This window comes from Nuphar pumila, chromosome 3, assembly GCF_984573655.1.
Source record: "Nuphar pumila chromosome 3, dmNupPumi1.hap1.1, whole genome shotgun sequence".
NCBI lineage: Eukaryota > Viridiplantae > Streptophyta > Magnoliopsida > Nymphaeales > Nymphaeaceae > Nuphar > Nuphar pumila.
The window spans coordinates 57216406-57227882 of record NC_143251.1 but is presented as its reverse complement, the minus strand read 5'-3'; the positions used below and the strand labels follow the sequence as shown (position 1 = coordinate 57227882).

The following is an 11477-nucleotide window of genomic DNA, read 5'->3' as shown; positions in this document are numbered from 1 at the left end:
GTAAATGAGATCAGCCATTGAAAAAAGGTATTGTGCTGAAAAACCTTTCATTTTGATATCAGGTAACCGGCACGTTGGAGTTGAGGCCATTGCCAGGCTGCAATGGTTTCTTGGTGATTGCCATGAATGGTGGTCGACACAGAGATTCTGACTAGAGAGATAGAGAGGGAGAGACGAGAGAGAAAGGGGGGTGAGAGAGGGGAGTGACCTAATCGGGGCCTCCTCTAATTTGGGTCAAATGGGAGCAACCGCATTTGACCGAACATCAATGATGCGCACGCCTCATGGCATTTAAGCCTTTTCTGTGCTCTTCGAGGCACCAAAAGGCAGTGCCTCATCTCGTGGCAAGCTTTTAGCAACACTGCTCCATATTTAGCATGAAAAACCAAGTGTTTTGCTATTTGAAGAAACCATGTAACTGCGTTATGCTTGCTTTCGTGATGGCACATTAAAATCTTCTGTGTGCCTTCATTACTGCACCTGATTATGCTCAAGTGTGTTTGGTTATAAAAAAAATATTCACGATATAGCAATGTTTGGTTCATGATCAAACTGTAAGGTCCTTTGTGAGGGTCCAATTTGAATTTAAACCTGTATGTATTATTTTTTGCAACTCATTTTTTTATGTTGGTTTTTTCAGCGTCTTTTTGTGTAAGTGAAACCTCCATTTCACGTATTACTGACTGTTTTTTTTTTAAGGCAAGCTGGGGTTAGGCAGACCCCCACCAGTTACTATTCATCTTACCACTGGGGTTTTGAACCTGCAACGTCCCACCACAGGGAGACGTGCACTGACGGCTCCGACCAACCACGCGGAGCCCCCGTTGGTATATTACTGACTATGGTTGTTACAGCTTGCATCTATTAGTTGGCAACCTTCATTAGTACCAAATATTTACCTAAAGAAAAAATGCCTATTGTATAGCGGTAGATGACCCCCCCATCAATGTGCATTTAGGTTTTCGCTATACTTAGCAAAATGAATTTGTGTGCCAACCGATATCCTTCTTCCATAAGTGGTGCTCAAAGCGTTAATTGGTGTTGGTAACCCAACATATGCATTAAACACCCTTGTTGCCTAAATGGGTCGCTCTGGTTTGGTTGAAACAGGATTTTTATGCCCTCTGCTTTACAACTAAATAGCTCACGCATCTTTATTGTTGTTTCTTAGTCGAAGGCTATGATCCATCATCAGCCAGTTTGGGCTGTATATGACCATATTCTTCTCTTTCACGTTTTTTTTCCTTTTTGGTTTTTTCAGTGATGGTCATATTTTGTCCACTTTATGAGAGTCTAAATAGAACATGCTTGTGATGGATATTCAGTGAATGTGGATCCATTTAATTACATTCATGTGTATAGGGTCCGAACTGATTAGACCTGACACCACTCTATCTTGTTAGACCCATTGGTTTGGTCAGGTCTGAAACCTAAACTCACCTCATAAACGAGTTCCTTCTTAGATAAGCAAAAAAGGGAAATTTTTCAAAAAAGCACCTAACAAATTGACAGCAATAAAAAATGCACTTAGGGCGTTTGTGTGTCACAGAAAGTGGGTTGTTTTTCGCGGAAATGCATTGGGCCTCATGTGTTTATGCAGCCCCAACTGTTGGGGCACAAACAGAGTAACATCTTTCCTCAAGAAAAGAGACCCTTGTTTCAATGCAAGGACCCCCTTTTCCACTTAAAGGTTTAGGGCAAGGGGGTGGAGGGGCGTCCGAATAGGGATGGCAGTGAACCGAGGCGGGGGCGGAGGTGGGTGAAAAAGTCACCACCCCCGCCCCGTCTCAAAATGCTGCCCTCCGTCTCCGCAACGGTTTTTATTTTAACCTCCATCCTTGCCTCCATCTCCATTTCATGTCCTCCGCCTGGTCCAAATGGAGTGAGGCGGGGTTGGGCCCCATTTTCCCTCGGTTCATTGCCATCCCTAAAGAAGGATTGAGGATGGGATGGGGCAGGGCGGGAGAAAGCGTAAGTCCATCTCCGCACGGGTTTTGATTTTAACCTCCATCTCCACCTCCATTCCAGTTTTATGTCCTCCATCCCCGGTCCAAAAGGGCCAAAGCAGGGCAGGGCCCGTTTTCCCCTAGTCCACTGCCAGCCAGCCCTAGGTCTGAGGTGTGGCAGACAAATGCCCCCTTAAAGTTTCCTTTTCATAAAAAACACACCTAAACTTTTAACTGTGAACAAAAAATGCACTTTCTCTCCAATTAGCTGGGGTTTTCCTTAACCCAACTTGGTTAAAAATTGAACTTTTAATGTGTACCCTATATATATATGTGTGTGTGTGTGTGTGTGTGTGTGTGAGAGAGAGAGAGAGAGAGAGAGAATGGGAGGGCAACACTCAATTATAAATCTTTTTCAAACCAGATCTTAACAAAACCCTTTTAATACCAGACTGAACTTAAAAATGAAACAACTTGAAACACCTGAAGCTGAACTAGTGTTCTTTTCATGTCTAAATTGGTATGCTTTAGAATAGTGATTTTTATAGGGTTTTCAATTTACAAGTGTTTACAGTAGAGTTTGTTAATATACCCTCATGTTAATAAAAGATGGTATCTGACCTAATTAAAAGTTACACAACTTGAACCTGAATGGTCAAGCTTGGGTCCAATTTCTAGACCTGAAAAAAGAAAAAGCAAAACAAAAACAAAACTGAGTCTATTTGAAACTTGACTCAATTTATGCCCGAATCCTCCTTGAAATAACGAGCACATTATGAAGACTATAAACTTAAAGTAAACTTTTTTTGTTGGATAATCTAAAGGAAACCCCACCCCCACCCCCACCCCCACCCCCACCCCCACCCCCATTCTTCCCCGTCACCCCGTTGGTAAAACCCTTGGGGATCCCTTGCCTTTCTTTTTATTTTTTTTTCAATCAATTTATTGCCCATGCAAGATACCCTTTTATCAGCAAAAACAGTAGAACTCAATCAACTACTTGGAGGGTCTCTTCCATAGGAAAGGACACGAAACAAGCGCCAACTTCCATAAAAATGTTAACCCTCTTATGGATACTTTCTCTAGTTCCACACTTGCGTGTTTCGATTGCTTACCTAGGCGATTATTTCCCTGGACAAATTGATGTTTATGACGCCTGTAGAATATGTGATAGGACATGCTAAATCCACCATATCACCACAGAAAACACGCAATTTTTGCATGTAAAATTGTCAACGTCGAGACCACCATTAAGTTTTGCTCCTGTTAATGGCATTTGTTTGTTGCCCCACACCCAAGACTTTCTATTCTGCAAATCATGATCAGAAAACCATAAGATGTAGCCCAAGTTGAGAGAGAGAGAGAGAGAGAGATGAGGGACTTGTGGGCTTCCTCTTCTCTTGTTTTCTTGATTCCTTTAATGTTTATAGCTGTGGTTGTTTACAGAATTGAACCAGACAACTCTGTGTTTCTAACAAAGCTTAGATGGAGATACCCACCACCTTCTTCTCCTCATCCTCCTCCATCTCCTTCTCCTTTTTCTTCTTTCAGTTCTCCTCCTCCTCCTCCTTCTCCTTATTCTCCTTCCAATTCTCCTCCTTCTCCTTCTCCTTCTCCTCCTTCCTCAAGTTCTTCGGCAAATTCTTCATCCCCATCTTCACCTTTGCGTACCTCTCCAGAAACCCAACCACCTGCTCCTCCTCTTTTGTTGTCCAACGCTTCAGCTCCTCTGCCTCCCACCAACAAAACAATCCTCAATTCACGAAGGGTGAGACACCTTCTTCTTTTCATGCTAATAGTACATGCTCTGATTTATGATTTTCTTTCTTTTTTGCATAACAGCATGGAACAAAGCATCTCAGTTGACCGATATTCTTTTCCTTTTCCTTCTTTTCTTTGATGATTGAGGAACGTGTTTAATGTTTGTTTCATCTCTCTTCTCAACTGTAGAGTATGTGATAATTTTCATGTCTTTTCTTTGAATTCTTTCGTTTCTTTCTCTCCATTTTTTTTTTGGCTAGGAAGTAAGGATAAAAAAGCTCCTTTTATCATCACCCTCATCATCATCGTGGTCGTCGATGCAGCTACTACGTTATTAAAACAATATTTGTTTTTCCAATCTTTCATTTAGTGGGGATTGAGGATTACCTACTCTTTCGATTGCTTTAGGCTTTAGTCAAGAGTGAAGTGAACAAGACTGCCAGCAAGAATGAGAGACTTTTCTTGTTCTTGCTGTTCCTGCTACTCCTTGTTTTTTAGTTTATAATAGAATCTTCAATTATGAAATTTGTGTACATGACCATCACCATATGATTTGGGTTCCCTTTTGGTTTTGAAGAGCGTGCTAAGAGCGACAAGCTTGCTTTTTTTTATCTTCCTTTTTAAACTTCTTAGTGGGTACTGAATTGGATTCTGATCTTCAGTAATTCAAATCTTGACGATTTTTTAATGTTGAACAGAAAAAAGATGAAGATGTCGATGGGTTAGGAAAAGAGAGGAAAAGAGCAAGCAAATTGGCAAAGATTGAAGTTGCTCTTGCAAGAGCTAGAGCCGCCATTCAAGAGGCTGCCCTGTATCAGAACCAGACGCCTATTAAAGATGCTGATTACACTCCTAAAGGACCAGTATATCGAAATTCACATGCATTTCATAGGTAAGTCTTTCATATCTCAGACGCCCACATCTTGTTGTTCAATAGCCAACATGGTTTCATAGTTGAAAGCAAAACCTATCTCATAAGAAAAAAAAATCAGAAACTTGATGGTCTAGCATAATTCAATCTCGTTCTTCCTTTGTTTTTGCTCTGTTTCCCTACTCCATTTGAAATGAATACACTTCTGATATGCAGAAGCTACATTGAGATGGAGAAGATATTCAAAGTTTATATATATGAAGAAGGTGAGCCACCACTAGTGCATGATGGCCCCTGCAAGTGCATATACTCCATGGAAGGTCAGTTTATTCACGCTATGGAAGTTGCAACCTCTTTCAGAACAAAAGATCCTGAAGAAGCCCATGTGTTCTTCCTTCCCTTCACTGTAGTATTCTTGATACATTATATTTTCGATCGAAAATCGCTCGATCTCAACCCTGTCAAGCGCTTCGTGGCTGATTACATCGAAGTGGTCTCGAAGAAGTACGGTTATTGGGATAGGAATGCTGGGGCAGATCATTTCATGCTTTCCTGCCATGATTGGGTGAGCATCACAATTTTTCTTCTATGTTTTGTGTTTGTCCCTGCTTCATTCAAAGCATCCTTCTACCTTTTATCTCCTCTGCTCCCCCCCTGTTTCTTCTTTCAGTCATACAACACTTTCAGTATTTTGCTAACTGCAATCAATTTGTATTGGATTATGAACAATGCAGGCTCCTGAAACATCAACTGCCACCCCTCACCTATACAATAATTCAATCCGAGTACTCTGTAATGAGAACACGTCTGAAGGATTCAATCCATCCAAGGATGCAACTTTGCCAGAAATCCATCTACTACAAGGTGTACCCCCAAGCCGTGGCGGCCCTTCTGCTTCTCACCGCCCGATCCTCGCTTTCTTCGCCGGAGGAATGCATGGACCGATCAGGCCAGTGCTGTTAGAGCATTGGAAGGGGAAGGACCCTGACCTTGCCGTCTATGAGTACCTCCCCAAGGGCCTCTCCTACCATGATATGATGAGAAAGTGCAAGTACTGCCTCTGCCCATCTGGCTATGAGGTTGCTAGTCCAAGGATTGTGGAGGCAATTTATGCAGAGTGTGTCCCAGTGATCATCTCACAGAGCTATGTGCTTCCATTTAGTGATGTTCTGAATTGGGGATCGTTCTCGGTCCAGGTGCCCGTGTCGGAGATCGGAAACTTAAAAAAGATTTTGATGGGGATCTCAGCAAGAAGGTATATAACCATGCAGAGGAGGGTGAGATTGGTGCAGAGGCACTTTGTTGTTAACAGCCCACCAAAGAGATATGATGTTTTCCATATGATCCTTCACTCTGTATGGCTCAGAAGACTAAACCAACGACCTCATATTGCTTTGGACAAAGAGGATACCGAGTCAGGTGTCTAAATTTGTTATATTATATTACATGGAATCAATCATCATCATCGGTGCCAGTTGCATTTTATTCTCAAATTATTGTGGTAATTTTGAAATATAAATTTATATATATATAATTGAAGTATTAAAATTTAAAACACATTTTGATCATGTGGACAAAACTGAGAGTTTCAGAACAAATGATATTTTTAAAAAGGGTAATTTTCAAATAACCATCAAAGTTTTCCCACCAAACGTGGTTGGCTTTTCAAATGTCCACCAAAGAATTTTGCAAATGCACCCAACCCGTCAACTAGGGGTGGCAATAGGGTCGGGTTGGCATGTCGCAGGTTGGCGGGTCAGCATACCTCAACATGAACCCGACCCATTTATTAAACCGGTCGGCTGTGGCAAACATGAACCCGACCCATTTATTAAACGAGTAACTCGACACTACATGGTTAACCCGTTTAATAAATGGGTCGGGTCGGGTAAAGGGGTTGGCGGGTCGGTTCGGGTAAATGGGTAAACGGGTTAGCGGGTGGGTCGGGTAAACGGGTTGGCAGGCGGGTTGGAGGGTCGGGTTCCGGTAAACGGGTTGGCAGGCGGGTTAGGGTCAGGTAAACGGGTTGGTGGGCGAGTTGGCGTGTCGGGTTTGGGTAAACGGGTTGACCCACATGCCTAACTAGTTTATTAAACCGGTCAGACAGATTGGCGGGTGAAATACCCCTAACACTAACCTGACCTGTTTAATAAAAGGGTTAGGCGGGTTGAGCCGTTTATGACACGAACCCGTTTAAGCCAAACCCAAACCCAGCTAAGACTAGGGTTGGCGAATCGTGTCAGATTTTGCCACCCCTACCGTCAACCATCAGTAAACCATGATTCTCTATTTAACTCATGGTTTGAGATTCTGGTTTTACCCTAAATAAAAGTCGTCAATCATCAAGTGACCTTATCTTTTTCACTTGGCTGTCCTCAATTCCAAAATTCTTTCTTGCTTTGCAGCGGGGAATCTGAGTGGGTTTTGACCCCTACCAAAACCCTATGGGGTCTGGGTTTGGATAAATAGGAAGGTTTGAATAAAATCTGGGTTGGACCCGAAGGGTTTGATTATGGTTAGTGAACTTTCATACTAGCTAGACTTAAGCTCGACCTGAGTTTCGACTAAGATCCACAAATTTTCAATGTAGAAAGAATAAAAAAATATCCAGGTACGGTTTCTCTTATGATGGGTCAAATTATGCCCAGATCGAAACCTGATACCAGCATCTCAAATAAGGTTTAGGTCTGGTTTCACTTGGGTTCGAAACAAACCTGATCCGGTGACACCCCTAATCACAATCATCATTTTATTAGGGATAAAAGCGGGTGGCAGTTTTAACCCATGTCCAATTGTGCTATGGTGAAGGCATTGGATCAAACTCCACTGACACACACGGGTGTGTTCGTAGCTTTCAAAGGTGGGTCACGTAAGGCAAGATGGTCGTAGGGCTCCCACTCAGGGGTTTTCACGCTTCAGTGAGGTGCTTTGTCATAAAAAATAAAAAAAGGTTTTGATTCACATTATCTGATTCGGATCAGAATAGTGTATATATGAATCTAGTTCAGAATTGGAATAGATAAAGTTTGGGTCTATCCAAACGTGTGGTTGAAATCAAATAAACATATGTTGCATACCTGGATCATAATGGGGTCAAACCCAAGTCGTATATCTTTTTAATTAAAAATCAGTTTGTGTATCTATTTTCTTATATCAAGTAATATATGGTCCTATTTTTGGACTGGATCCTGCCTTCAAAAGTTGAAAACAAGTATTGGATTCATCCTAACTTGAACCATATCCATCATATTTTCAACTCTATTATTTATGAGGAGTGTAACTAGGTTCGTAAAGTATGTCTCATTAGACCCATACCTAAATCAAGTCTAAAAAACTGCAGAAAAACCCACTCAATACAAGTTGGGTTTGGGCTAGTCTTTGGTATGATTTTGACATATTTAATGGTTCTAATTTTAATTAGACTCATTTTTCACATCACATTTAGAATTGGACCTCAAAAAACCTAAACTGATATAAAGTCGGTTTAGAGGTTAGGTATTAGAAATGCTAAAATGGGTCGAGTTTTAATTAGACCCATTTTCGACCCATTTTTCACATCACATTTAGAATTAGACATAATCAAACCCAAACTGATAGAAGGTAGGTTTAGAGGTTAGGTATTAGATATGTTAAATGGGTCAGATTTCCTACCGCTTAAGCCAAATCAGATCCATATATCATATATCCAAATCCATATCAGATTGGGAAAGATTATATATGGATGGGTATGGGTAAATCTTGGTCAAAATTTGGCAAAAAATGTGCTTTGATCTAATGTAACCTATTTTACCTTTTCCGCATAGAAATAGGTACATTTTATATATTTTCAATGAATCCTATACCAGAATGACTCATATGATGACTAGATGTTTGAATATAGTGAACTAGATTCATAATAGGATCTATTCTTCAAAAACCAAGTCCATTGCTATCAAGCTTGAGGTGTCAATGAGTCGGATCTTGTTTGGACCTAGGTGAGTCCAAATCCAGGTCTGAATTTTAAGTGCTAGTACCAGGTCCAATCCGGTCCTATAAGGATTGTGTGAAGCAGATCTGGTTCATACCCAGTAAAATAATGGTTTTTATTTTTCTATTGAAACATCACGGGTCTTTGGGTCGGACCCGAGTCTGGTATGAAATTTCACAAACTGTTGTGTCTTACCCGATTTCTAATCGAACACGTTGGGTCTGACCCGGTTTCTAATCGGACCTCCTTCTTTATCACTAAAACCTAACCCTATATGGTTTGGTACGAGTGGGTTCTGGGTCAAACCTGGCCCATTGACACTCTCAAACTCGGCCCATTGGCACCCCTAAGCTTGACCCAACCCGATCCCAACCTATTTTTTGCTAAGAGAGAGAAAAGTCATGTCAACGAGGACAGAAAATGTTTTCCTAATAACTAAGCCTTTTAATTTGGAAAATGTGTTTGGATAAAATGGTCAATCTAAATGAATAATAAAGAAGGTAATAACTGACCTTGGTGTCATCTGCCTAACTCACGCAAAATCTTTAGTGGAAAGTTAAAGCTTCCAAACTTTTACTGTGCCCATAATTTAGACCAAAATGTTTGGTGGTTATTTTAAAATTTTCCTTCTAAAAAAATGTTGTATTCTTTTTCTAAAAAGCAGTAATACTTTGAAATATTGTGATAAAATTGTGAATAATTCAAAATTTCACTGATATTTATAAGTTAGCTTTTAAAAATTGTATTTGCTCTAAGAAAATTTTAGTCTTCACATTGATTGATGCCCATTTGATTAATCTTGCATCTTGCTTTTGCTATCTATTGTCATAATTATGCTTCTAAACCCACAAGGCCGGATGTGGTAGGGGTGACTTCGTGAGACAGGAAGTAACGAGTTCCAAACCCATGTGAAGTTCTTGTTACTTTTTTTTTTTTTTTAAAGGCAAGCTGGGGTTAGGCAGACCCCCACTAATTATTATTCAACGTACTACTGAGTTTTGAACCTGCAACGTCCTACCATAAGGAGACGTGCACTGACAGGTCCTACCAACCATGCTGAGTGGAAGCAAGGTGTACCCTCCAGTGGGGCAGAGGCACGTCAAGGGTCATACCAACAGAAGGTCCACCAATGTTTTGTCAGTGATTGGGGGCTGAATTGGCTTTTGTGGCCATTGCCACTTTAGTTTTGTTGGCATGGTTTGGATTTGGTCTTCACATCAAGACTGAGTGAGCCAAATCCAGTTTTTCATCCAAGTTTTGGGAGCGACTGCTGCACTAATGTCCAAAAGTTGCTTTCAAGATATTTAATATGAAATGACTTAATCATTGAAGATAACGTGTTTGTGGCATTTGGCTGATGTAGCTGCATCTATATCCTTCTGGTTGACATGACACTATCCACACCACATTGGGTATTTGGATGGATCATCTTGGACCCGTTTGGTTCCTTGGTTTAGCATATTCTAGATTCAATCCATGCAGAGAGAATTGTATTTAGGGGCCAACATTTTCCCTTAATTCAAAAAATGAGCATTAAGCTTTTGAATTTTATGATACAGGCTTTTGGTTTTTCGAAAACCAACAACTAGATACTTATTCTTATTATTATCCAATAACAAAGGTTAAATTTCTGTTAAATTGAGTTAAACAATAACAGTACTATAACACCAAAATTTTAAGTCCCAAAAATCATGAATTTTTTAAAAATACTTTTAAATTCTTTTATAAAATTATAGTAAAAATCAAATGAGAATAAAACTTAGCATGTTACTTTTTGTTTACATTTACATTCAAACAAACATTTGAACTTGGAAATTTAAATATCCATAATTGAAATAAATGTTCTCATATGTCCATCATTAATAATAAAAATCAATAATTGAATAAATTTATATATCAGAGTTCTGAGCAACTCATATGCTCTTATTCCAGAAATTTAGAGGTTTGAGAAAGGTATGACTTGGTCCCCGTCGTAACCTTCTGCCATCACACGTAAGCTCACTCACTTCCTGAAAAACATTAACAATACATAGAGTCAGACAAAACATGTTTCAGTAGGGCAGAACTATACTAAACATGTAATCTAAAATTCATAAACAGGGATTTTTTCATACTTTCATATATTTAACAATTTGAATATAATAAGGTTCAACAAGTATTGTAATTATTTTAAATAATCATACAATTGTAAAAGTCAATATTTATCCATCATTCATTGAACTTAAACAAGAACAAATGCTTGAATAGTTAAAAATATATAAACTTACCAAAGCAGAAACCCTTCGTTATGCATACATCGGTTATTATCTTCAATTAACTTTTCTTTCTTATATGATGCATGTGATGCTTATTCAATACACACATATTTATGTTTCACTTCTTAGCGTTGTAGGTACAAACACAAGTAGTGTAACGACCCCAACTCATACCTTTGAAAAAATGTGATTTTTTTTCTAAGAGTTGCGGAAAACCTCCCAGAGACCTGGGGTCCCTACAGTTCCAATTTCAGTTAGATAACCACACACCACAAAGCAACTTACATTTATCAATCATAACCAATCCACTGAATTCTTTTATTAATGAATCAATAAGAGTAATATGTTCCATGTCAACAGTGAAATATCAAATTGCAGGAAATCAGAAGAACTAAAAGAAAATAACAGTAGAGCCACTCTGTCCGTAAGTGAAGCCGTCTGAAACAATTATGACCCTCGTATCCCTCAGAAGCGAGTCGACTTCACTGATCACCTGTGCCTGGGAAAAACCAATAAAATAAGAGGGTCAGAAATCCGAAGAATTCTGCGTACAGGTTTCCCTAATGAATCAAATAAGAAAAAGAGCATAAATAAGATCCATGTAATATTTTGAGGAATACGATTATACTCAATTCCTAAGTCAATTAACCATCCATGCATAATTAAACATTTAACAG

At 39.5% G+C, this 11477-nt stretch overlaps 1 protein-coding gene across 2 annotated transcripts; it reads left to right on the top strand.

The window, feature by feature from the left end:
* Positions 1 to 3161: 3161 nt before the first annotated feature.
* Positions 3162 to 6058, top strand: LOC149842938 (putative glycosyltransferase At5g03795). Of its 2 annotated transcripts, XM_090001651.1 has the most exons (5): positions 3162 to 3714; positions 4406 to 4599; positions 4795 to 4898; positions 4989 to 5143; positions 5313 to 6058. In XM_090001651.1, exons 1-5 carry the CDS (start codon positions 3319 to 3321, stop codon positions 6003 to 6005), a joined length of 1542 nt encoding a protein of 513 aa, XP_089857777.1. In that variant the 5' UTR covers positions 3162 to 3318; the 3' UTR covers positions 6006 to 6058. The 2 variants fall into 2 exon arrangements, with proteins under 2 accessions (XP_089857777.1, XP_089857775.1); XM_090001649.1 differs by having other exon boundaries at positions 4795 to 5143.
* The last annotated feature ends 5419 nt before the right edge of the window (positions 6059 to 11477 follow it).

Bases quoted from the DNA above. Each gene is read 5' to 3' on its own strand.
- LOC149842938 (XM_090001649.1), top strand. From the start codon at position 3,319: ATGAGGGACTTGTGGGCTTCCTCTTCTCTTGTTTTCTTGATTCCTTTA. The intron at 3,715-4,405 runs GTGAGACACCTT...AATGTTGAACAG, and splicing joins CAATCCTCAATTCACGAAGG to AAAAAAGATGAAGATGTCGA. The intron at 4,600-4,794 runs GTAAGTCTTTCA...TCTGATATGCAG, and splicing joins AATTCACATGCATTTCATAG to AAGCTACATTGAGATGGAGA.